This window comes from Serinus canaria, chromosome 10, assembly GCF_022539315.1.
Source record: "Serinus canaria isolate serCan28SL12 chromosome 10, serCan2020, whole genome shotgun sequence".
Lineage (NCBI taxonomy): Eukaryota > Metazoa > Chordata > Aves > Passeriformes > Fringillidae > Serinus > Serinus canaria.
Window position 1 is genome coordinate 13,636,418 of NC_066324.1, and position 26,346 is coordinate 13,662,763.

General features: G+C 37.5%; 1 protein-coding gene across 8 annotated transcripts in view; it reads left to right on the forward strand.

Moving 5' to 3' along the window:
* The window catches only part of TCF12 (transcription factor 12), a 159,433-nt gene that overhangs the window by 83,317 nt on the left and 49,770 nt on the right, over positions 1-26,346 (forward strand). For all 8 annotated transcript variants that reach the window (XM_018913819.3, XM_018913816.3, XM_018913818.3 and 5 more), the window contains exons 7-9: positions 6,267-6,331; positions 21,628-21,763; positions 25,035-25,087. In XM_018913819.3, coding sequence (XP_018769364.3) covers positions 6,267-6,331; positions 21,628-21,763; positions 25,035-25,087 — 254 coding nt within the window. The remainder of the gene's footprint in view (positions 1-6,266; positions 6,332-21,627; positions 21,764-25,034; positions 25,088-26,346) is intronic.

Sequence of the window (26,346 nt, forward strand, 5' to 3'; positions counted from 1 at the left end):
ATAATGGGAAGTTGATTACAGGTAATTCCAGCTTCAGTTATTTCACATTTTGGATTATTTGGATGTGAAAAGCAATTCTTGCTCCAAGTAAATAATTGGACCATATAACAAAAGTATGATGCTGTCTTCTTGCAAATGAGAATTTATGACATGGAGAATCCTAGGAGATTACTGGCAGACCTGAGATTGGACTGTTAAATCCCATAAATCTCATTTAGGATCGTAGTTCTTACTTCTTGATAGTCATTAGTTTTGTAGGATCTCAGTCTTTCAAAGTTTTGGCCACAAAAGGAGGAGGGAGCAAATCTGTAGTGTTAAACCCAAGTTTTGCTAAAACATTTACTTCTGCTGTCTGGGAAAATTGGTCTTACAAGATGTCACATTATGGGGGGAAACACTCCTACATTTTTTCACTAGTTGCAGTCTGTACATACCATTTTTATCATGAGACTGCATTGCTGATCAACGTTTGGGCATGGCATTTCTGGCTTAAGTACGTTTGTAGTTTTCTTTTATTCTGTCATTTTTTAAAAAGTTTTCCAGTAATAGGATTTTATTGTTTATTAAATACTTATTAAACTTCAGGTTAAAAATGTGTCCTACAAGGTTGCGGACATTGCGCATTGTGCAGGTTAGACTGCTTTATTAAAAGGTGTGAGAGTGTGGATGAGTTTGCAAGACTTGGAGGGATATTGACTGGAGAAGCTGCTTGCAGCCAGAAGTCTGAGCTGAGATGGAGCAGTGATGAGATAAAGGCTGGGTTAGGAAAGTGATTACGGCTGGGGGCCTGCTAATCACTGACCTCTGTAGGGATCCTGTAGTTTATCACTAATCTCACTTGCACTTGGCATTTTTCTGTGTTGCTGCTTCATTGTTCGTAGCTGAGTGAGTAATTTGGCTTGGAATGAACAGGAGGAGGGTGCTGCAAGTCCAGCAGCTGCACTTGTTGGCACTGGCTTGTTAAACATCCTTAGTGCAGCCAGCAGCATGCTTGGCACACATCAGCCAATAATACTTAAACATTGTCATGAAGAGAATAGGAGGTCATTTGTTTTAAACCATTTCTTCTAATTGTGTTGCTCCAGATCTCTGTTTTCATTTCCAGGAGTTCTGGGGCTCAAGTATCAGAAGGAAAAATGTATGTTGTATTTTTATATATGTTCACAATATATTCATGTGTGCATTATAGATCTTTAAAATGCTAGAGAGAAGATACTAAAACTGGGAGAGCCTCTATTAATGAGTAGGCTATTTGGCAGTGGAAAAGGAAGAAATTATTCCTCTGCTGCTGTGAGAAATGCATAGATACGTAGTAAAAATTTTTACGGCTGCATGTGTCAGTCTTGCCTCAAAGAAGGCAACACACCAAGTCCTAAGAGCAGCGATGGATTTGTGTTTTAACCAAACATAATATTTTTTTTACTGTACTGAATAATTGCTGAATAAAAATTTTTAATGCCAGCAAAATTTAAAGAAATAAAGAGTGAACCTACAAGAATCTTTTTCTATAAACATTGTGTACTTTCTACCTCATGGTAATTTGGAAAGCAATATTGATTAGTAGAAAAATATCTATTTTGTTGAAGGTTTTTCTCGCACCTTTTGTATGTGCCAGTGCAGCTTGTGCAGCTTGTTCCTTGTTACATTAGATCTGCATATGGAAAATTATTTGAATGTATTCATTCTGTGGGTAACAAAGACATATACTTTGCTGGATGTGGAGGGGGAGAAAGCAGTCTAATAGTTGACTTCTAACTTAATTGAATTGAAATATTAAACTGAAAACACCACTTCACTAACTTAAAAAGAAAAAGAAATTTTCAAACTTGTCAACAGTGTTTATAAGCTGATTTTTGGGTAGGCTATCTGTAGGGACCAGTTTAAAGTGTTGCCATTGAAGAAATGATGTTTAGGAATTGTAAAAACACGCTTCAGTATTCACTTAGAGCAGCTTCTCTGTACAAGTAGGGCAGACATACTTCATGTCTGACAAACAGAGCAGCTGCCAGCTGTGGTCACTATGGCATTCATACTGGATGATAAACATTGCTCATTAAAAGGCGTTGTTGCTTTCCATATTGCCAACCACACAAATTCTTAGCAATGCACAGAAAGATCTTCAGTCTGTAGAGGGTTAATTCTGTGGGAATTGAAATAATTTTTTGAGAGTTCTGTCATCTTCTTATAAGCCAAGCATTTTCTAGAAGCACTGGGAAAAGGCTGTTTTATACTGGCAGGCATTTATAGCACAATCACTGAAGTAGTCCTCAGCTGAGTTAATGCAGTGCTGTTTTCAGCTCACTATCACTTTGCATCTTGCTGTTTCAGTTCCTTCTGTGTTCAGAGTATTTAGGCTGCACAGCTGTTATACATATAGATCTATTGTGGAAGACAATTCCTCGTGTGGTATTCAAAGGCTGTGTTAAGTTGTGAGCATATCACATTTAGACAAGTGATTGCAAGAGAAAAAAATTATTTACTAAATGCCTATTAATGTTTGAATTGGTAGAGAATGTGTCAGAGTTTTAAATTTATGCAGTTGGGAAATATTTGTGGTTCAAAATGCCTAGTGGGATTTTCTTGGTTGGGCTTCTGTTAACTCCATAGTCCCTGAACTTTAAGCCTGTTAGGTGGTGACTAAGTCCTTGAAATTTTTCCCGATAAAAACACATGAAAATTAAAAAAAACCCAAAAAAACCAAACCCAAGGCCCAATAAAACACATTAATTCCAAGTTATTAAAAGATTCTAATGCCCTGTGAATTGACCTGTGCAAATGTAAAATTTTTGCATATAACCATCTCAATTTTTTTAAAATGTCTATTGCTTTATTCCAAATCTGCTTGGAATGCACAACTCTGGTATATAGAGCCACTGGGATGTATCCTGAAGAAAAGTTTACCACGATGCTACTTTGTAAGCAAGGCATATATTTTGCTATTAAAATGACAACATCTAACTTTTTTGTTGTGGGAAAATAAAATCAGATCTGAAGAGGAAATAAACTTCATCTGGGCATCTGCTTTACCTTCCCAGCTGATAAGTCTGCACACTACCTTACCTCCATCTCTGCACAAACCTGTGGAAATGAAAGTGTTCAATAAGGATTTTGTCATTAATAGTGGTTTTTGCTCTCTTCTTTCTAATTAATGTTCAACAAGGATTTTGTAATTTATAGTGTTTTTTTGCTCTCCTTCTTCTAATTAATGTCGGGTGCCACAGTGAGTTTCTTACGTCCCCAAAATGCTGAGCACTGGTGTTTCTGAATTTCCAGCTGCAATGCAAAAGAGGCTGTTGCTGTCTGTGTAGTGGGCACTGACTGAGACAAGACCTCAGAGAGGGCATAACAGACTCAGCTGCAAATCTTGTGGGGTAAGCCTGCAAGTCATTTCAGGGTCTGCTTTGGCTCTCACTCTCATTGTATTTTTAGAGTTGGCATTCTCATAAGCACTGGGACTCCAGTAATTTGGGGTTTTACTGTAACCTTCACGTTTTTATTCTCTTCTGTCAATCTGTAGAGAGTATGAGTAAATAAGAAAGGTATTTCATAAGCTGAAAACCACCAAAGGGATTCTGCTTTGATATATTTGGCCATGTGTATGAACTTTATTGGATGCTAGAGACTGCCCATGCATTGATCACAGAGTGTGAGTGGGACCTACCTGTTTGTGAGCCATGGAGGAAGTGTCATCTTCTCAAAGCTGACATTACCCACCTTCCAAGTACTTGTGAAGTCATGCTAAATATTTTCTGTTTCAATTGAGAAGTAAACATCACCTTTCAGAGGTTTAAATACTGAGAGTAGCATTGTGCCTTGACTGGAGCAGCTGAAATGTGTTCAGATGACAACAGCAGTTGTACTCCATCTGTACTCCATCACCTTTCCATTGTGTTGGAAGTGAAGCTGTCCTGTGATATGGCCAGGCTGGGAAACCTTGGTGTTTTCTCACTGAGGCTTCAGAGGCTTCACTGTACTCAGAGATGTGCTCTAATGGTGCCCAGGATCACCCACCTCTGCCCCATCCTTGTGCTGTGCCAATGTGGAGATCAAGCTGCTGACCCTGCTCCAGTCCCACACCAGGGACCATAGGGTGCAGCTCCATGGTTTGAGAGGGAACCAGGAGCAGGACTTGAGTGTGGGCTCAGTCAGTGTTGCTGTAGTGTGTGACTGCTAATTTTGGCTGTTTAAAAAATGTGGACCTTGAATGTTATGACACTATTACAAGTTTGAGAGTCCTGTCTAAGTGCTTGAATGGGGAATGTGCTTGGGAGACTGTCTAGGAAAGGCACCCTCTCATGGTTGATCCTGGGTTGTTTTCCAAACCCTTCGTTGAAAAGCTAGGGCATTTGAACACAGGTTAAATGTTAATTTGCTCCAGCTAATTTTTCATAAATATTTAGGCACTGCAGCATCAGAAAGTTTTGACTTTTCCTGGTCGCTTCTTGGAACCAAATTTGCTATAGATTGGGCTGTTGGAGTAAGCTTTTCTCCTTTAATATGAATCTGCCATACTTTAAAAATTATAACATTTAAATAACACAATTTTATGCATTCTTATGCATTCTTATCTAACAATTTCTTGCTTGCTACACAAACCATAATTTAAATCATAATTTTTCTAGCCTCTGTAATTGACTCTTGTACAAATATTTGTTTTAAAGCCTGCCTGGAATACTGCATACTTCAGTCAAAGTTGTTTATCATGTGATATGAGATTCTCATTTTCTGGAAAGAAAGTGCTGAGTCTGGTTTAAAATGAACAGCATGATTCATCCTACTACTTATAATTTTGCATGCTAGGTATTTTATTTGCCTGGTGCTTGATAGATTGTTAGAAGCAAATTGCTTCAGCAGAAAAATGTTAACTTTTTTTCTCCCTTTGTTACAGCAGAGCTACCATTTTTCAAGCAAACTATTGTTGACCATACCATTGGTAGCTATCATGATGATAATCTTGCAGAGATGTTGTTTCAAGAGATTCAGACTTCCTCTTCCTCCCTGCTTACACAAGATGCACTTTTAAAATGAACAGAAAACATACTTTAGATTTTCCTCTTATGAAAATATATTTAGGGACTTGTGGTAGTAAGAAAGAAAAATCAGAAAATGCAAAGGAAGTCCTATTCTTGAAGTGCAATTGCAATAACATGGAGCTATTTATCACTGAAATGGGTATGAAAGAGAGGCTACTTTTTCTTCTTATTAGGACAGGATAACACACACATCATTTGCAAAGGGAATGCCTAGTTGGGTGAGATAGCATTCATTTTCAAAAGGCTAGATCTGGTTAATTAATGCTTGCCTTTGGATAAGGCTCTGAGTGGTGGTACAGGGTTTTTCTGAGTCCTAACTGTGCTGTAATTAGGGCAGGCACATGCACTTGGTGCTTTTTGTTACACACAAACTTGATGAGTGTCTGATGCTTGGCATTGTTCAGTGGGCTTCTATTAAAGATGTTTTTCAAAGGGTAGATTGATAAACCTCTGAGCTCTACTGGAGAAGTTGCACACTGAGTTTTCATATACAAACATGCCATTTTGGTGGCATACCTAACAAATACAGCACTAAGCAGATTTTCTGGAGCTGGCAAACCCATTGCTAATGTCTTGTGACCTGAGGCAGCAACATCAGAAGGCAGCCTCTGCACCGAGTTCTCCGTGTGCTGCTTACCCACAAAAATTGCATTTGCTGTCTTGCCCAGTTGTATTGCTTGAGTGTTGTGCCTGCTGATCTGTACATTGCACAAAAAGAGATTTAGGGGTGAGTGTCAAGAGCTGAATGAATCAGCCATGGTTTAAGGGTGATGCAAGTTTTAGTGTTTTGAATGAAGTTTTTGTTTGCTTTTCACGTGGTTTTGTTTTATAGCTCAGTATATTCTGTATGTTCATTGTCTAAGATGGATACCAGCTAAGGGTTACTTTCATGTAGGAAGGAGAAATGTCTGAAAATATCTCTACCTTTGCTTGTTAATAATGGAAATAAAAATGAACTTTTGTCTTTTGTATTTAAACATACAGAACAGGAATATTTTATAGTATCTGTCTGGTTACCAAAGGAATTTAATTAGGTAAATAGGTCATCTATTACTGTAGTGTTGTGTGAGCATGTTAAACACACATATAAAAACCTGATTTTATTCGTGTAACTTAATGTTTGTAAATTTATTACGATGCAAATAGATTGTCTGAATTGCATAGAAGGAGAACTGATGGGAATGTCTAGGGGATTTGAAAAATAACCAAATTTTCAATTTCTTTATTTTTTAGGAAAAACCTCTGACAGAGGTCCATTTCCACTGTATGGTAGAGATACAGGCTTACCTGGCTGTCAAGTAAGTACAGAGTTTCTTCATTTCAGAGTGATGATTTTCTTCATGTTATTTATAATGAGCCAGACCAAGAATACTTTGATCATTGTTTAAAAGTTTTTTTTGAATGCACAGGAAGTTTGACTGTTTAAAAAGTGTAATTAGCATGTGATTACATTCAGTGTCTGTTGAAAAAGATTTAAATAACTAATATGTTTATAATTCTAAGAAATTAATTTATGTTTATTTTCTCAATGAGGAATAATTTTTTAATTTCACTGTAGGTTGACTATTTCCTTTGAGCTGATATTTGCAGAAGTGTCTTTCTAACATCTAGCATATGAGTTTGGCATCTTGGTTTTCAGTCTTTAACTAGTAGCTTGGGAAGTGTGAATGGGCAGCACCATGTGGCAATGCTTCCCCTATTAAGAAAGGATCATTCTCACAGCCTTTACTACTTCTCTGCAACGCAGATGTGGCAAACAAAGACCCATTTGTAGCTGGATGGGTGAGCTTTCAGCAACATTCTCCCAAAAAGCAGTATGGCTCTTTACCTGAGAGTTATGGGCTTCACATTATTGCCAGTCTAAACAGTAAAACATTGTATTAGTGTAGTTACTATTGTTGAAATAACTCTATTTAAATATAATAACTTAAATGTGACATTAGTTTGGAATCAAATTAATTTCCACATTACTCTTTCATTAAATTAATGCTTTGTATTGGAAAATGGTTTTATGTGAACTTTGCATTAAATTCCACTCTGCTGTGCAGTAATGAGTGTAATTTCTGTTGTTCAGTTTCTCAGTGAGGAAAATCCTTTTATGTCTCTGTATATTTAGGATTGTTTCTATCTAGTACCATTTAATAATAATTTTTTACATATAGCTCTTTAATCCTACAGTCTTATACGTTTGTTTCTATTAACATCACTTTTATTTCTGTGTATCCCTTTGATAAACTTCTGACTACTTAATCTCCCTCTGTTTGTTTTTCCTTAAAATTTTTAGTATGTGGGAAAATGTTACTGTAGGTAAATCTGTATTAGTTCTTTATTCAGGAAAATAAAAAATGAACATGGGGTTAACTTTCAATTAAATATTAGTTCCATTTAAATTCACATGGTAAGTTACAGTTTTGTACTTTATTTTGGTTTTTTTTAGATCTGACTGCATTTGAGTTCATTTAGCTTGGACTGTGCTGGGATTTCTGAAACTTTTTTTTTTGTTTGCTTGTTTGTTTGTATGCATGGTAGTGCTTGAAATACAGCTCTCATTGCAGCTATGGGGTTTGAAATCTGTCATAGAGAAGGTCCAAAGTGATCATGAGAGGTCATTACAATCTAAATGAAGAATCAGCTGCATTGTCCCTGACAGAGGCTTCATGTGGTCAGTTCTCAAAAAAGTCTAGAGATGGAAGAGGCTGCATGACCACCCCAGGTTTTGTTTTCAACTACTGAAGTGTAATTACTTTAAGAAAGTTTCCCTGGTCCCTTATCTAAACATCATTGTAATTAAAGTAGCTAACTCTTGTCTTACAGACAGTGGACATGGATCTACTCTCTTTTAAGTCTGTAGGGGCTGGAAAAACCATTAGATGATGAAGATGATAAGGAGTCCTTAGAAAAGATAAGATAGAACTGGAGTTAATTTTGACCTGGGTGTGTATAGTGCAGGTATATTTTAACAGTGGCTATGTAACAGCATCTATCTCAGACTGAAATATTGGTAGAAAAGCTTATGCTCAGCTCTGAATGGTCTCTAGTAGGTTCTCAACTCTAGGGAATTCCAGTGCTTTAAATGAGGTCAAGTACCTCACCTAGGGCCTTACCACCATGGCAAAAAGAAATTTCCTGGATCTTTCAGACCGTACTGTGAATGGTTTTCTGGGTCATACTTGCCTATTTTCCTAACAAATATCCAGTTTGTAATACTTATTTGAATTGTGGTAATCTAAATTTTCCCAATACCTTTTTATGGTAGTGGGAAATTAGCTGGCTATTCCTCACCCTGTGTTTTTCAGTTTACAGGTTCCATGTACAAAAAGGTATTTACTTTTTTAACACATTGCTTCTACCATCTCTAAATTTGTCAGTGCAATTTTGTATTCCAGGCTTGCATGGCATTTGTAGATCCTTATGGGTTATTTGCTTTGTGAGTTTAGTAAATGTAGTCTTCATTTTTCATCCAAGTCACTAATTAAGAGGTGGAATGATGCCCAAAACAGAGGCCTGCAAAGTCTCAGTTAATGCATTCACCCACTGTTGATCATAAACTCTCTCTTAGCTGTTTTTAATCAGCTTCTCTCTGCATTCAGCATTAGTTTTAGTTGTCCTTGGTTCCTTAGTTCACCTGTGAAATGTGGAAGTGGAAAAAGTCTTATTTAAACATCTATATGCAATCTGAGAAGGAAATTAATTTTAAGTAGGGAATTCCAGCTGAATTGGTATCACTTCTTCATTATCTTCTGACATTTGCAGTCTATTTCTTCCTGTATTATAAAAAAAAAAAAAAAAGGAAATTTAGGTTGTTGAGGAATTACAAGCCACTACTTTTCTTCCTCTCTGAAACCAACCAACCCCACTCTTTTCTAGTCTCTGCTCTGGACCACAAGTTCTTCAAGGGCAGTGGCTAAGGTTTCTGAAATGGTTAAATGGCAAGAGCTAGTCAGTCTCCTGAGTTTGTTATTGGGTACAGATAAATTGAAAATATCTAACTTCTCCAAATACTCTTGAATCCATCCTTCTCCTACCTCCTTTCCTTATGTTACTGGTGTAAAAGGTGTTAATAACCTCGTATGGAAGTGTGAGGAGTTTGAATTTTTACTTTGAGTTTACAGAAGGCTGCAATGAAAATTTTCAAGACTACTGTAAACTGCAACGTTTCAGAGTCTTAGTATCATTCTCACCTTTTACTGAAAATAATCTAAGCAGTGATTTGTAGGGACTGTTTGCTACCTACAGGCTTTATATTTAGGCTGTAGGAGTTGAAGTGTGATTGATTTTCAATGTAGCTTAGGAACCTGAGTGACTTAGGTAATAGAATCTGATTCAGCTGTAACATTTAGTCACAAGAACGTAAATATGGCTAATTTACAAATATATTTTATTAGCAAGAAGTGCAGGTTCTCAGGTTTTCTCACCATCAGGTGTTTTAAACAAGCCAAAAAGGAACATCCGAAAGTATATGGGATGGGGATGGGATGTCATCTGAGTGGGATGGGTAGGATGACAAATTAAGGCTTATGCAGAGCTGATTTAGATGAATGTCACAAAGTTTTACCTGGAAGAAGAATTGACAGCTTTTAGAAGAAATACTAAAAACTCTGTTTAGCTGTCAGAATGAAATGCAATGCTACATGACTTGACACAGTCTCTTTTTGTGTCTTTGAATTGAAGGGAGGGTGGTGGTTTGTGGTTTTTGTGGGGAACTCCACCATTCCTGTTGGCCATGTAATTGCAGTTTTGGAAATGGCAACTTTTCACAAATTATAAATCAGGTAAAGATTAAATTTTCAGAAAGCTTCTTGTGATAAAAAGGGATTTCTTCACATTTGTGTGATTTTGTACTGAAAACAGTAGCTTATGTGAAAGAAACAAGATTAGACTTCAGATATTGCATTGACTACTCCTATTTCCAATATCATCAAAAAGGTCCCCAGCTGTCACTGCACATTGGTTTGACAGGTCTGAGCTCAAAGAAAGCCAGGGGTCTGCACTATTTTTAAAGTGAAATTGAGATAAATGTGCAGTACATGTGTTGCTGTTAGACTAATTCTTCTAATTGTTTGTGTGGGTCTTCCCAGAAGGTAACTTTATCCCCAGGAGCCTGAGAGTGCCCTGGGTAATTGGTGGGTGGGGGATGCTGCTTTAGCCTCACAGTGCCTGTTCTCCCTGCCTGGCACAGTCTCTCCCCACTGGCATCACTAGGCTCAGCATAGTAAATTGTTGGTGACTATCCCCTTTAAGGTTCTATTTTCATTCTAAACAATCATGCATAAAAAATAGACATGATGGATTTTTTGACGTGTGGAGATAACACATTTTTCCTCCCTTCATAATAATTTGAAGTCTGCACTCCATCCTGTATGTGGGAAAGGAGCAGAATCAAGTGCTGAATGTAATGGATGCTGGGCAGGAGCTAGAGGCTTTCAGCACTTGTGGCTTAAAGTGTAGCCTTTTATAAAGAGTCCTATCTTAATTTACTCCATTTTTGTTACTCATTAATCTCTGTGGTCTCCATGATGATGGAACACTTCAGAACTTATAAAACCCATTTAGAAAAAGCTGCTGCTGGTACCACTGTAGAATTATATGAGTGCTGGAAGGAGCTATGGATTGAATTTAGTAATTACATTTCACTAAGACAATGTACAAATCACATATATATAGAAAATAATTTGTAAAATATACACCATAGTACATGATGTATATACATATTGCATGAAATGTAAAGCACTACACAGGCAGTATATGGATGATCTATATGATACTGGGTACTCTACATATATTTTATTTAGTGGCAGATGAATTTCTAACTCATTTTTTGCTGTTATTATTATATAGGTTTTGTGTATGTTGGTAATACACAATAAATAAGGCAGCTTTTTCTTGGATGAAAAACATCCAGTAGAAAGCTGGCCCATCAATATTTGCAGTAATATTTCTACCCCATTTTCCCTTCAACAGCCATCAACTCTGCTGCTGCCATGAAGCTAATGTGAGGTGACTCATTTAGCATCATATTATTGCATCATTGCAACATGATGTAAGGCACATCAGGCTTTATTAAATTAGCCTGAATTTTGCAGTATCTCAGTAACATTTAATGCACATTAGCACCACACTTAGTGCTCCTTATGGGGATATACTTCAAGTAAACATATTAAGACATGATTTCAGACAACTTTTCAGAATTTAACAATTTCTCCTTTCTTCACAATTTAACATGGAACTTTAAAGGTTTGCATCTTGTTGCCTGCAAATTTAGCTATTTGTTAAAGAATAAAATGGCAGCGTTTGTTAGCTGTATTTGTTAGCTGTTTCATCCTTAAGGGACTAAAAAGTTTGTTTTATTTTTGCGTAATTTTTTTTTTCTGAACAAACACTATAAGAACTTTTGAAATAAACCCAAAAAATGCCTTTAGCATCAATTTCTTGGGCAATTTAACAGATGATCACTTCAGCAAAAGAAATGACTGCAAGTATATGTTACTTTGTCTTTGCATAGTCAGTAATTTGCCTCTTTAAAATTTAAAGAGACTTTAAAGCAGCTTGAGCAGAATTCAAACCTAAAGAGCAATCCTGCAATGTTGGGGCAAGTAGTTATCTCAAAGCTCACTCTCTAATAGCTGAGGAAGTGTAATAAGGGTGTAACTCCAGAAATTTGAGCTGTCTAGGGAGAACATAAAAGCTCATTCTTATTGTGCATAAGCAAAAATGGCAACTTTTTTGTATTAGTGGCTGGGTGGTGAGGATCAAGCAAGCCAAAGTTAAAACAAGAGTATAGATACCAGAAAATAGCACGAACTTAATGTATTTTTAATATGTTCCTAAACATATTCACTAATATTAATAAATTATATTTAACAATAAATTAAAAATCATTAATTTTTTTGCTAAAATAAATAATAATTTATCTATTAAACAAATACATAAATTATTGTTTGTATTATAATTTTAATTTCTACAGTTATATAACTGTAAGATGTGTATTTGTTGTAATGAAGAAGATTGATTTTAATATTTTTAATAAAGCATCAGGCAACATTAAGCAGCTGTAAGATGTAGCATACAGACAAAAATGTGAATGTTAGGTGATAAGAATGTGCAAAATGTATGTGGGAAGCAGAAATGAGATTTACTGACAGAAATGGAAGAGTAGAGAAGAATATGAAAAACGTAATTGGAAATACAAGTTTTGTGAGGACAAAAAACTCAGAAGTGACAACAGTGAAAGAAATGAGTGATTGTGAATAGTGGGATAGAGCAGGATTTTAGTGGCATTCTACAGCTGGGATGTTGCTTAAAATGTAAGAGTTAGACTAGAAAAAGGGCTTTGTAGCACATGGCATTTTCCCAGGTGGTTGTTGTTCAGATGGGTGCAAAGGCACACAGATAAATCCTCCTCAGGCTGCAGGTGTGCTCCTGAGGAGCAGTGTGGCAGCCTGGCACTGCACTTGCTCCTGGGATGCTTTGCCTGGGTTTCTGCCAGCCAGTGTCCATAAAACAACCAGAAAGCTCTTCCTCCTCACTGCTGCTGTATGTCTGAGGATGCTTTAGATGCATCTTTCCAATGAGGCAGAAAATTACATCATTTTCTGCACCTTTCTGATGAGTGGCCTTAGAAGGGGTACAAGCAGTGGCACCAGTTGCTTTTCTTCCTTCCTCACATAGTTTTAGAAGCAGTACAGAGAACATGATGCCTCCTTAAATCCAAGTAATACTGAGTTATGGAAGTGTAAAAAAATTTAAGGCTTGTACATGTGTGGGGATTTTAGTACTAATATAACTTTAAAGCTGAAAAACTTTTTTTATTTTGTAAAATTCTCTCTTTTTAATCTCCCCTTCTCTGACACTTTTGATATCAGGTGTCTCCCTGAAGCAGATTTTTACAGCTGAGCTATCAATCTCTAAGAAATGCAGCTGCTGAAGGAAAGGCTGACACGATGTTAACTGAAGCAGTGACTCTGGATTCTGCCAGCTGATACCATCCTGAAAGACTGGGATGGGGAGAGGGATATATAGTTTAAGGGCAGATGGAATGCCTGAACTTTAGTTTATTTTGCTTTATTTTACTTCTCAAGTAGCATCAAGCAATATTAACTTTCTTTTCATCATGATTTATTAGAAGTGAATTACTTATCGTGCTATTGGGAAAATATCTCCTGTCACTCAGCAGATAAGGAGTGTGCAAAACCTTTTTAGAAAGTAAAAATGTATGGGGCACAGGCTCGATTTCTTTCTGCAGCGCTGGAGGTGACCACCTGAAGTTAATCAGGGAAGACAGTCCCCCTGGAATGAAGTGGGTAGCAGGTGTTAGGAATTTGTTATAGTTGGAGGAGGGATGCTATTTATAAAGGGAGAGCAGCTCTGTAAGGAATAATTTCCAATGCCTTTACCAAGCAAACAGTTTCTTGTCTTTGCCCTTCTCTTTCTCATACTATTTAGGGTTGGCAAATTTCCTTGCCACCTTTATTTTTTGGTTTATTTTTGATTGTATTTAAGGTTTTGGATAGTCTGTAAACTAATATACATATTACCTTGCATATTGCTACATAAGGAAGGAAAAATAATGCTACAGCACAGAGTGCAGGTAAAACTTCTTTGGTGAATGACTATTTTGGTCCAGCTATTCTGACTGCCTCAGAGCTGGGTGCTTCTCAATTACAAATTTATGGTATTAGGATGGGGATGGGGAAAATATTAGCTCAGCTCTGTACTCCCAGCCATGCCTCCTTATCTGAATGAGCTGGATTGCCCTTTGGATTTTCTTGAAGTGTGCATTCCTTTTGTCTGTAATTACTCTAGTATGTTAAGCCCCTATTTACCTTTCTTTTTGAATTAATAGGTATAGAAAGTCCCTTCCCAGACTTCACATATGCACAAATAACTGGCAAGAAGAACAGAGGCCCTGAGTAGGACTGGGGAGGGGGAGTTGAGTGGTGTAGGCAGCCTGTTACTGAGCACTGCTTCCTGGGCTGGGTGGGAGAGCACAGCTTGGCCACTCAGCCAGTGCTGGGAAGAAGCACAAGATTTGTCATTTACATTCCTCCTTCATGGAACTAAACCATCCAACTTGTTTTGGTTTCAGCTGTGTTCTGGAGTGCTTTTCCAGACACTGGTGCTCCTGCTGGCACAGGTTTCTGAAGAGCAGGGAGAGAAGGATAACATTTATTCAGGAGAGGGAATTGTAGCCTAGGATATCTCCTGGCCATTTCCTAGCACCCTAGTATTGAACTGAGCTCTCCCTTGATCATATGTGCAAAAATGTGGGTTCTCCATGTTAAGTCCTAACAATTAAATGCTTGTTTTATTAACGTGCCCTCATCATGTTAATAATTTTCTGACTTGGTTCTTAGAGCAGGAGAGATTTTTCTCTTGGTTGTGTGGGAAAGGAGATGGACAGCTTCCATACTCTATACATGAAATGATCTACTAATGGTCTGAAATATTTTTAAATAATTTTGCTGAAAATGCAGAGAATAGTTAGAGAACTAAGGAACAGATGCAAAGATAGTTTGAGTTTTATAATATCCTTTATCGTCTAACTTCTGTAAATAAGACTCAGCATAAAACCCTTTTTTGTAATATTGACTCCTCATGCTAGTATCTTGTAATCATAAAGGAAAGCAAGGAGGGTGGTACCATAAAAATTAAAAACTGCATGAATAACCACTCAGCAACTTCTCTTGTAAAATTTTAGAATTTTCCAGAAAGAGGCTTTTGTATAATCACAGAAAGGAAGCTGTTCAAATTACTGTTTTCATAATGTAGCAAAAAGATTCAAAGGCAAAGGGAGGGGTGCCTGACCTGTAATCACAATGCTTAGTAATGCCTTCCTAGAATTCAGTCAGCAAGGCAAAAATCCCTTGCCCGGGGGGATGAAGGAAGACAAGCTGAGGCAGCATAACCTCCGGGATTGGACACAACATCAGCAGGGTGCTGCTTTAGAGGCGGAAAAGGGAATTTGTAGTCTTGCCAATATGCAGCATCAGTGCAGGGGAGACAATATTGCGAAAGAGGAGGAAGGGACTCTTCAAAATATTTGTGTTAATCAGGGTCTTTAAAGACATTGAGATGCAAAAAGAATACAAAATTATTTCTTCCCTTTGCATTTAATCTTTGCTCTCCTCACTGCTAAAAAAAACCCATATATGTAATTCTGAATAAACTCCTTTCTTCTCTCCCTTCTGCCCCTGTGCTCAGTCCCAGTATATTTACACATGAACAGAATTTGCCACAGTAGCAGCCTCTGCTTAGGTGCACACATGAATAAGCAGCTCTTGGTGATTTGGAAAAGCTTTGGCATAAAAAGAGAATATATTGATAACCTGATCTTCACTGGAGTTACCATTAATTGGAAAGACAGTGAAGCTAAATGTAATTTTGTTTATGATGTTGCATCACTTCAGTATTTAGTACCCTAGGTAGCTGGTTTTAAATCCAGTGAGCAAGATTAGCCTGATTACACTGGCAGGATGCAGTTGATGGATGACTGTCATTATCTTCTCAAACCTGCATGATACTTTAGGTATAGGAGATGATAATTAAATTTTCAAGAGACTACACTGAGATTATAAGACCTAAGTATTTTTTTTTAAATGAGGAATATGTTTGCAATTATCAACATGTTGTTAGAGGATCTTCTCCTGAGATGTTTTATTGGCAACCCCTGATTTCCTTTAAATTGATCAAGGAAAAAAAAGCTCAAGTTATCATATAACACTTTAGATGTTGTTTTGGTTTTCTAATTCTGATATTTTCCTCCTCCTGAAACAGACCAAAAATGTATCTGATCAAATCTATTGGTAATGGCTTGAAGACATACAGGTTAGCACAATATATTTAATGAAATGTTGTTTGAGACAAAACACTAGAGAGGATCATAATTAATGCCTCATTTTCTGCCAGTTGCTATTGATTACTCATTCAGAGTCCCTTTGTTCTCAAAATGGTAACACTGTATTTCACATTACTATTTGATGATATTCTCAGGATGAGATTCTTTAACAACATGCTGATAATTGCAAACATATCTCTAAAATTTAAATTTAAAATGAATTTACATCATATGTCAGTGTTTTTTTCCAAATTCAGCTCCTATTTTGGAGTGCATATTCATTACAGTTTCCAAAGACTGGAGACTTGAGTAAAGTGAAATTCAACCCTTTATATCTTAGTTATATTTTTGGCTTGAACTGCATGACGTGGAACTGAAGTGAATGGTCTTTTTGCAGCCCTAACCTCTCTACTGGACCAGGATTTCAGAGCAATTTTTAGTTAATGTTTTAGTGTTGTGCTGGGTTTCCTTTGGAAACACCATAACAAAATACACAACTTTGCTGGGGGATTTTGCAAGTTTACCAGAGTTTGACTTTTCTGTTTTGTTATGTTCTTTCAAGCCAGCTTATGCAAATTGTCAGGTTTATCTATAAGGCAAGACAGGCAACACTGAGACACGTTCTCTCCATGCTGTAAGTCATCCAAATAGCTCACTGAGTAAAAGGGACATGCACATGAAACTTGTGCTCTACCCAGGGCAACATTTCAAGTTTACAGTAAGGCAAGGAATGCACTTGCCATCTGCTCTGTGTAATTCTGAGAAATAGAGAGATGCCAAGTGAGTTTGTCAGCGACTGTGGTGGGATAATGGAGGGATTTGATTGAGATGAATGGTGTTGCATTACATTATTTTGTAAAAGTAAAGCACTCAAGCTCACAATTTTTAACTAAAAACTCAAGTACTTTTTTTTTTTGTTTTATGCCTCTAGACAGTTTTCCTTCTTTAAATAGGTACAGCCTGACTGCTAGGATTGAAAGCATAAATTTTATGAAAAAGAAGCTAATAGAAAAAAATAGGAAAAATAAAATCTAGTTGAATCTAGTTGACTGTTGGGGAGGATTTCAAGATCTAAGTTTGCAGTTGGTGAGTTGCAGCTCTCATTTCACTGCCAAAGCAGACTGCCTTATTATGCCAGCATAATAGGCCTGTCATAATCAGTTGCATATAATGGGCTAATGCTTTTATTCTCAACCATATTATTCTTTTGATAGAAAATAATGAATAATGTAAAGGCACACAGTTGTATTTGGATGAAACCATCACATAGTTTGGCTATGGCTATGCTGGGAAAATTTGAATTCTTAAAAGTGTTTGCCAGTGTTTGCATTTAAGAAAAGAATGTGAACAAGATTTAGACCAAGAAGCATGAGGCTACCTGCCTATGGCAAATACATTTTTGAATAGGTAAAAAACTGTATATAGGTAGTGTATGGAGTGTGTTTGTTAGAACTGTTTGTGTGCTTTTCAGGACAGCTTGGCTTTCCTGTTTGCATAGAGCCTAAACATTAGAGAGCTGCAAGGAATATTACGTAAGGACATCTGTGGCCTTTACTTGTCTCCCTTTTTTTTTTTTTTTAAATATCAAAGTAAAATCAAAGAAATGTTTACCAATGCATTAGAATTCTGCTGGCTGGTGTCCTAGAAGTTCATTGAAGTCAGAGCAGTGTTTTGGCATTCAAATTGTATCTGAAAAGTCATAGAGCTGGGCTGGAGAGAAGAAAACCTAGGAATCAGTCAGACTTCTTTTTACTTTTATGCTTAAATTATTTGAAAGAATCAATTAAAAAACCATTTTAAAATAAGTCAACTAAGGACCTTCTTTTTATCTCAGGCATATAATTTTGATATAAGCATATGGTTGTTTGGCTTGTTAGTTTAAATGGAAGCAAACTTTGCAGCTGCAGTGCAAAGTTACTTGTTTCCTGTGACAAAGGTGCATGAATCCACCCCCAATATGTAGATATGATTCTTTTCCCCCACCTCATCCTTGCAGTGCTTGAATAGACACCTCCCCTGCATTTCATTTTTAAGAGAATATTCTTTAGGAAAGTGGCCCCTTTAAAGCATTTGTTCAGATAGTGGCCCTTGTGAAAGCCTTTCCTTTTTGGGTCAGGCCATGCCATTTCCCCTGAGCCTGTCAAAACTGTTTCTTGGTTTCTCTGAAAGAGATAAATCTCAAAAGTAAAGCAGTCAGGTTCACATCTTTTTCTCTTTTCACTTCTGAATCAGACTTGCTCTGTTCTTAGTTGATTGTAATAAAGGCAATTTTAATTTTTTTTTAAAGTTATTGAACACTTATTGCTTAGGGACAACATTTTTTAAAATAACTTTTTGTATATCTTGAAACTGGATATATGCATTATAAAATCCAAAGAGGCAAGTTTTTAGGAGTGATGCCTGTTTATTTACAATGGTAATACAGACAGGGACTTGGACAAGCATTCAGGAGAATAACCAGTCATTGATTATTCTTTGGTAATTGGATGTGTGCTTGGCAGATGAGGTTCAGAGTGAGGGTGCAGGTTCTCTATGGAGAATGCCCCTAACCACGTGTGTAAGTGATCTGCCTCTGCACAGGGACCTCAGGCACTGGGGCAGGAGAGGCTCAGTGCTGATAATACAAAGCTTTTCTGCTATCCTCAGTGGTATTTTTGTATTCCTTTCTTTATCAGATGCCCTTAGGAAAGGATCAGTCCTAGTCAATATTTTTTCTCAATTGGTTCAAACAGGCAGAAAAATCAATGAGCTGAACTAATGACATCTATTTTTATTTTATTTTGGAAGACTGAGGAACAATTATAAAATTCTAAACAGATGTTACATTTGATTGGGCCAATGGTAGAAGAGGGTTGTGGTTTTGTGTTGCTTTGGTTTTTTAATCCTTTTTTTACAAATAAAAAAATGCTTACCCAGACATGTATAGATCAGAAAACTTCTTCAGAGTGCATTGCACAGCTTGAGATTTGCTATAGCTTGAGTATCTGCTGTAGTGCTTACACACTAACTTTATGTTCTTGTAGAAGGCAGGCTGCTTTGAAATTCAGGCTCTGGTGAAAATGTCAAACACTGGAATACTTAGAACAAGAGCAAGAGTGGCAAATGCCATGAAGTAAAGGTTGGAGGTTAATTCTGGAAAAGACACAGACTCATACCTTTTGGAATGACTCTGTAGAAATGAATTTCAGAGTTTTTACTGGTTGGTTCTTTTTATTTATTTATTTTTTAATCTTTCCCCATCTCCTAATGAGTAGAGGAACACTCCTTTATTTTTATTTTTTTTTTCTTTTTAGAAGCATCTGTATGGATCCCATTGCATTTCCAAAATCCCTCCAGTGGTCAGGGGAGATGCTGGGCTGGCAGGAAGGGCTGTCTTTAATGTGAATGGGCCTTGGTTCCTAATTGTGTTTGGCAGCTGCTCTGAGTGAGCAGGGCTGAGCTCGCTGACCCCCAGAGGTCCCTGCCAGCCTCAGCACTTCTGCCCTTCTGGGAGGGGGACCTTGCCTCAGCTACTTGAAATGACAACTACCACAATACTTCCTCCCTTCCCCACAGGCTATGTAAAGAAATTTTCCTTCAGTCCTGGGTATTCTTGGTCAAGAAGGTCAAGTGTGGCCTAAGTGAGAACTGGTTTCATTTCTTCTTCTGGCTGGTGTTGGTTTGGAGGAGCTGCTTTTCAAAAACATTGCCCAGGTTTCCTGCACAGTGTTCACCTCTTAAACTGTAGTAAATGTTTAGAATAGGATCTTTGCTAAATTCAGATATTTTGATGTTCGTGTTTTCTGCAAAACAATAAAATCTTAACAATTTGACCAAAGCAAAATTTAAAGACCTTGGAACAGCCCACCAGCAGATTTCCCCCTGCATGTATTTGCTATATACTTTTGTCACCCTATCAGAGTATCTCATTTTAATATGAGTTTCAGATTAAGAATTCTGTTTCAAAGACTGTTGTGAGAATAACAATGAAGAAGCTAAGCTGAGAGGAAGCTATTTCTATGCAGTAACATTTTAAATAGATTTTGATCTTCACACTTTTGTATAAAATACTTAACACTTTTGGGCCTTCCTTCAGTTTGTGATGTGGTGATTCTTTCACATCCCACTATTCAATTAAAATATAAGATTTTCATGCTCAAATTAGTCATTAAACAAGAAAAGAGAGAAATTTCAATGGTGATACAATGCAAAAAAACTTATTTTATATATATTCTGTAACTCTGAACTCTTAATTTTCTGTTAATCCCAGTGCACTGCAAGGTGGAAGGCATTTAGTACCTTACTGCAAGCTATGTGAGTGAACCTCACCTTCCACATCTCTTCACACCAGACAGATCAGTTTTGATGATCTAGTATATTGCAAAAATATATTTATTTATGAATGAGGCATTTGGGCCTCAGAAGGAAGGTGAGGAGAGGCAGGAGCAATGAGTGGCCTCTGCAGCTGTGCCAGTTGGCTGCTGTGCCCCAAGCAGGCAGCAGCACTGGAGCAGTTCCTGCCATAATCCAGCACAGGAGCGGCTTTGGGGAGACCTCCGGAGGGCTCCTCCTGGACAGCAGCTGATGGCACAAGGAATGTTGGCTTGGGAACAGCAAGGCTGAAGGAGGAATTAGGTGGGGTTTTGGTATAAAAGCTACTCCAGGTAGCAGTTCCTGTCTTAGCATCACCTGACAATGAAATGTCAGTGCAGGTGAGACTAAGCAAAACATGCCCGTTGTCCTGCCAGCTGTGCTTTTCCCCCTTGTCTGGGAAGGCTGCACCATGTACTGACCATGGCTGAAGAAATCCAATTGCTTCTGAGGCTGCTGCTTCCACATGACCTTAAACCACTGGCAGACATGAACAGCAGTGTGTCTTTAGCTGTGTGCAATGTGGAGTGGATGCTGCTCCATGAGGAAAGCTGTATGCACCAGCCAGGAGTGAAACACAGTGAATTTTTACCACCTGGTACAAGAACTCTGTACAGACAGTTCTGTGGGTTTCCCTCCATGTCAGGATTTTCAGACTAAAACAAAGCTAAGCATAACATCACCCGTGGAAAAACTATGTTGTTCTGTATCACCAACATTCATTTCAGTTTTACAGAGGAAATCCAAATAATGTGAGGTCAAACAATATACAATGCACTTGTTAAGTGTTTAGAATGTTTTTGTTTTTACTGCATGGGGAAGGAACAAAAAGGGTAGGGGTTCAGCCACCTTGTTAGTTTGAAGTGTTTAAAATGTCAATTTTTCATGTTCTGTTCATTAATCTATTCTGTTTTCTCTTGTCTGCATTTGATTTTTTTTTTTTTTTGGACAATTTTATTCCATGTTTTTATGAATGTAATCTAAGTCTTGATTTCTAAGTATGTGCTAAAACTTAATGTCATGCTATAAACTCTTAGCAGTTTTTATCAATTATGTTTATATTGTGTAATAGAAGAGGTGTTATATTGCAAACTAAACAAAGGATTATGATTTTTGTTTAAAATTTAAATATGGATTAATTCTTTCAGATGTTTTCAGCTGAAATGGTTATGGCTTTCTGGAGACTTACAGCTCAACTTGCTCTGCCTTTCTGAGTTATGCCATAGTACATACTCTGAACATTGATTTTAAAGAGTCTACATTTTTTTGAACTCTAGAACCTTCACTAAATCCCAGTAAATTCCTCTAAATGCCAAGAGCAGTAAGCGTGGTAAATAATTTGTCAGCCTGGCATATTAACAGCAGCCTTGTTCTAGAGCTTAATTTGACTTTTCTCTGTGTACTTTGTAGTCCAGTCTGCTTCGTTCTGACATGGGGCTTGGCAGTGCAGCTCAGCTGTCATCCTCTGGGAAGCCTGGCACACCCTACTACCCATTCTCTGCCACCAACCAGCGCCGCCGACCGCTGCATGACTCATCAGCTCTTGGTAAGTGACACACACACATGGCCACTCCTGTTCCTGGTGCTTCTCTGCTGCCTTGATTTTGGTTTTTTGACAATTCGTTTCATATACAGGAGATTGCTCTGTATATGATTGCTCTGAGCAATTGAAATGACATCAAACTGCTATAGAAGAGAAAAACTGGAATTATTAACATTTTCTTTGAGATGCTAGCTTCGATTCAGCACTGGTCAGTCTGGCTTACAAAACAAACAAGAAACTCTAATAAAACCCTTAATTGTAAAAGCAATAATGACAGATGGATAGGAGCTGATGACCAGCTGAGTGCCCTTAACCCGTGCCATCATTAACTCCTGGAAATGCCTGACCTTGAGGTCATTACCATTATTTAGTAGGGGAAGGACACAAAGGGGAAACAATTATCCTTTTATATGCTAAAAGTAACTTTATTCAGGGTAATACATAGTTCATTGTAATTGGTTCAACATGCCTTTAAAGATCTTAGCAATTGGAGGCTAGTAGTTTATCCTAAAATCAAACTACCTTGCAAAATATGCAGGCAGGCACTTCCTTAAAAATTGTTATAATCCTGTGACAGTATTAGTCTTTTAATCGGGGGATAGGTTGAGGTGAATGGGATTTTCACACATGGTCACAGGCAGTGGTACTATTTTATAGCTTTCTAATTCTCTTGAATCAGAGAATCAAGAATGAGCCAGCTGTTCTATAGTATCTGCTATAAGACTATTGTGAATAATTGGGTGTGCAAATTTAAAAAAATCTTTTTGGTATAAAAAGAGAGACTGTAACCTTATATTCTAGTTTGCCATTATATTCCAGTTATATAACCTTATATTCTATTTACCATATATTTAGATATTAGTGTGATAGGTCATTAGAATTTCTCTAATTATATACTTGAGTCCTTAATGCTCCTCATTCTGTATAGCACTTCTATTCCATAGTAAAAATCTTGTTTGTTGGAACCGTGTTACTCCAGCCATACATTACCCAAAATAAAATGTTCAAACACAAAATTGCTTTGTGAAGTAACTTTAGTATTAACTATGACTGCAAACTTCTTGGGCACTAAAATAGTCCTGAACATGTTTGAAATTGTTTTTTAAATAAAAAAAATATTACTTTAGAACCTAATGTTATATATCATGGGACCACTTCATTTGAAAATCCCTCTAAAACCATCGAGTTCAACTTTTACCCCAGCACTGCCCAGTCCACCCCACCATTAACCCCTGTCCCCAGGTGCCACATCTACACATCTTTTAGATCCCTTCAGGGATGGTGTCCACCACTTCCTGGGCAGTCTGTTCCAGTGCCCAACAGTCCTTTCAGTGAAGAAATTTTCCCTGATATCAAACCTAAATTTCCCTTGGTGCAACTTAAGGCCATTTCCTCTTCTCCTAATGTATGTGTGTATATATGTATTTTAAAATACCATATTTGTATGATCTTTTTATTGTTGTCAAACCAACTGCCATTTAACTTGAGGTTGGCTGTCTTTATGAAGATTGCTGTAAGTATTCCTGCTGCTCAGAATACCAGAACAAACACAGCACCTGTTTCAGAAAAGGAACACTCTGTAAAAGCTCACTGGAATTGTTTAGAGCTTGAAAGGGTGGTTGAACTTGAAGAGAAAAGAACTGTATTTTAAGCTGCTGCTGATGGTGTTTTAGCCCACACTGAATTGGTTTTAGTGAGGAACTACTTCCAGTAGTAACCTGCTCTGGGTTTGAGTAGCAGGGGGGTGCTGGAGGTGGGCACAGGGTGCTTGAGAGCTGCAGGGAGATCAATGTGTGTAGCAGTCACTGAGATGGTCCTGAACGAGATTCCTGTTTCCTGTGCAAACTGTGTAGAGTTTGGGAAGTTCCTGATATTATTAAATCAAACAAATGGAAGTGAAGTGTGGAGTTTTCAGAGTATATTTAGCTTTTTCTTTGAAAGAGAAGCTCAGGGGGTATAAATGTGTTTAAATTCCTCTTTCTGTCATGATTGAATCCGAGGCTTGTAGCCTGGGAAATGGCAGGGGGTGGTTACAAACTCATGGAAATGTTTTTCCTGGAATGTCAGGAGGAGGAAGTAATCTTTTATCTCAAGTCTTTTCCAATAGCTTGAGAAAGTATGTCTGAGTTTTAATTTTTTATTTTAATGGACTTGTTAAGTGCTACAAATCTGCTGCCTGAGAATGTCTAACGAAATCAAATTATGCCCATTTTATCCCCGAGAAGGAGTTGTCTGACCAGGATTATAACAAGCTCTTGGTAAATTTCATATTAAATTGCATTGAAACCAAGCAGTGTTCTCTTCCAGGTGACATTCTGAATCCAATGTAAATATGTTTTCCAAAAGTCCTTTTCTTTTCTTTGTGAGCATGCCCTATGGGAAATGATGAGAGTAAAGATATCCAGCAGATATTCACCTTATCTCACCTTTATCTTGTCATATCATCAAAAATGTTCTGAAGGAAAACAGAAAAATAAGAATTTTGTGTTTTAATTAAAGACTTTATTGTTTAACTGTTGAACTGGTAATCTCACCAGATACTCATCTTCAAAAATCAGTAGATTTGTAATTTGCATGCAGAGTTTTCAGATTAATTTTATTAGCATCTGAATAAACTGGTTCAGATTCTTGGTTTAGGTAGTGGAATTGCTGGGTGCTTCTGTTATAATACAGCACCCACTGGAAGAAAGAAGCAGGTATCCTACCTCCAACTTTACTATTACGTGCAAATTTGAGATGTATTGACTTTACTACTCAAGGAGAGTAATTAGGGCATTAAATTTGCTGTTTATTTACAACCTTGGTTGACTAAAAACTATAAAATGTACATCACCTTAGTATTCTTAGAGTATAAATCAGGTCAAATTCCTTTTGGATAGTTCTGTCTTTACTCTGATGTGCAGAAAAGCCTTTCTCTTGCTAATAAGTCCCGTTCTTCTCCTTGTATATCTCAAAACCATACTTTGTTTTTTAGCAAGTGTATAGGGTCATAAGTATACCCTTCACAGTAACTGTTCTTAGGAATAACTGTTTTCCTTAGGAAAAGAATTGAAATTAACTATTTAGCAAATCTGTATTTTAGAGGAGAACATGGTTATGCTACATTTTTATATTGATGTGAAAGACAAATCTTTTTGCTTGGGAATAAAAAAAAAAGGCATGAAATTGGAAAATAAGACATTCATCATGGAAGGAAAAAACTGAGCAGTGTAGCTATTTATTCTTTCTCACCCATAATGTAGATACTTGATGAAATGCTATTTTTCTTGTACAGATCCTCTACAGACAAAGAAAGTAAGAAAGGTGCCCCCTGGTTTGCCTTCTTCTGTAAGTACTACATTTTTTACTTGTAGTGATAAAAAGTGGGCTCAAATTGCATTCTCCTTACCTGCCATACATACCAATTACTTAACTTCAGCACTAGGAGGGCTGTCTGCTGGACATGAACAGCCAGGCTAGGTAATTGGGAGTGGTTCTGCAGGTCTCAATACACATTTGATGTGGAATTTTTAGATTTCATAGCAGTGATTTGTAGCTCACTCATATGCTCCTACCCACTTGTCCCTGTCATTTGAATTCCTCTCTTGGGAAGAGAGCTGGGCCAGGAGCTGTCAAAGAAGATCTCCTGTACAGGTCTTTTGATGTTTAATTAGTCATTATGTTGCTGAACAGGAGGACAGACAGAGATTAATAGCTGAGAATCTTAGAAATTTACATTTGTAATAATCCCAGTGGAGCTGAAGACATTAAGATTCGGAGGACATGTACAGCTCAGCTTGCCTCAGTAGGACTCAGGTTATTAATATGCATAAATCACCGAGTCAGATGTTCATTGTGAAGTCCTGGTGGATTTTAAAGCCTTCATTAAGCCTTTCCTAACTTCAGCCTAGCATCAGGAAAGCTTTCAAGCAACTAGTTTGTTGATCCCTCTTTGCTTGAAAATTTATCCTTCGAGAATAAAGGGCTTTGATAAAAAAGGTTGGAAGGGTTTTGGTGGAAAAATCATTAATGGCTGTGATAATCTAATGCTATAGGGGTGTTTTGTGGTATTAAATATGCTTTATTCTTAAAAGGAAGAAAATTGTTTATAAATGAATCTGCATTTAAAAATCCACGTGAAGTGAAAAATCCCCAGTGAAGTGAAGGACAGAATTATTTTTTCCCTTGCTCAGAACAAACAGGAGGGGAGGGGGAAGCTCCGCTGCCTTGCGGGATACATCTCTTTGTTGTGTAAATGGATGTTGGGCTTTTATTTGGCAGTACTTAACACATGGGCGCAGGTGCACTTGGATGAGTCATAACTCAAAGCCGGATAGGCTGAATAGAACACACTGCACAGGAACAGCAATATAGTGGGAGCAAAATGGGGCTGAGCTTTTCATTTCGTATTGAGGCTGAACTACGGATGGTGTCCTCCAGTCCTCGCATCTCCCCTGTTCTCTCCTCCCTCTCTTTCCCTTCTTCCTCCCCCTGCTCACGATGATACAGACAGAACGCGGGATCTGAAATCCTATTTTAACAGTACTTCCAGATGGAGCTGAGATAGTGTGGATAGCCTGGGGCAGCTGTGCTCTGAACCTGCAGCC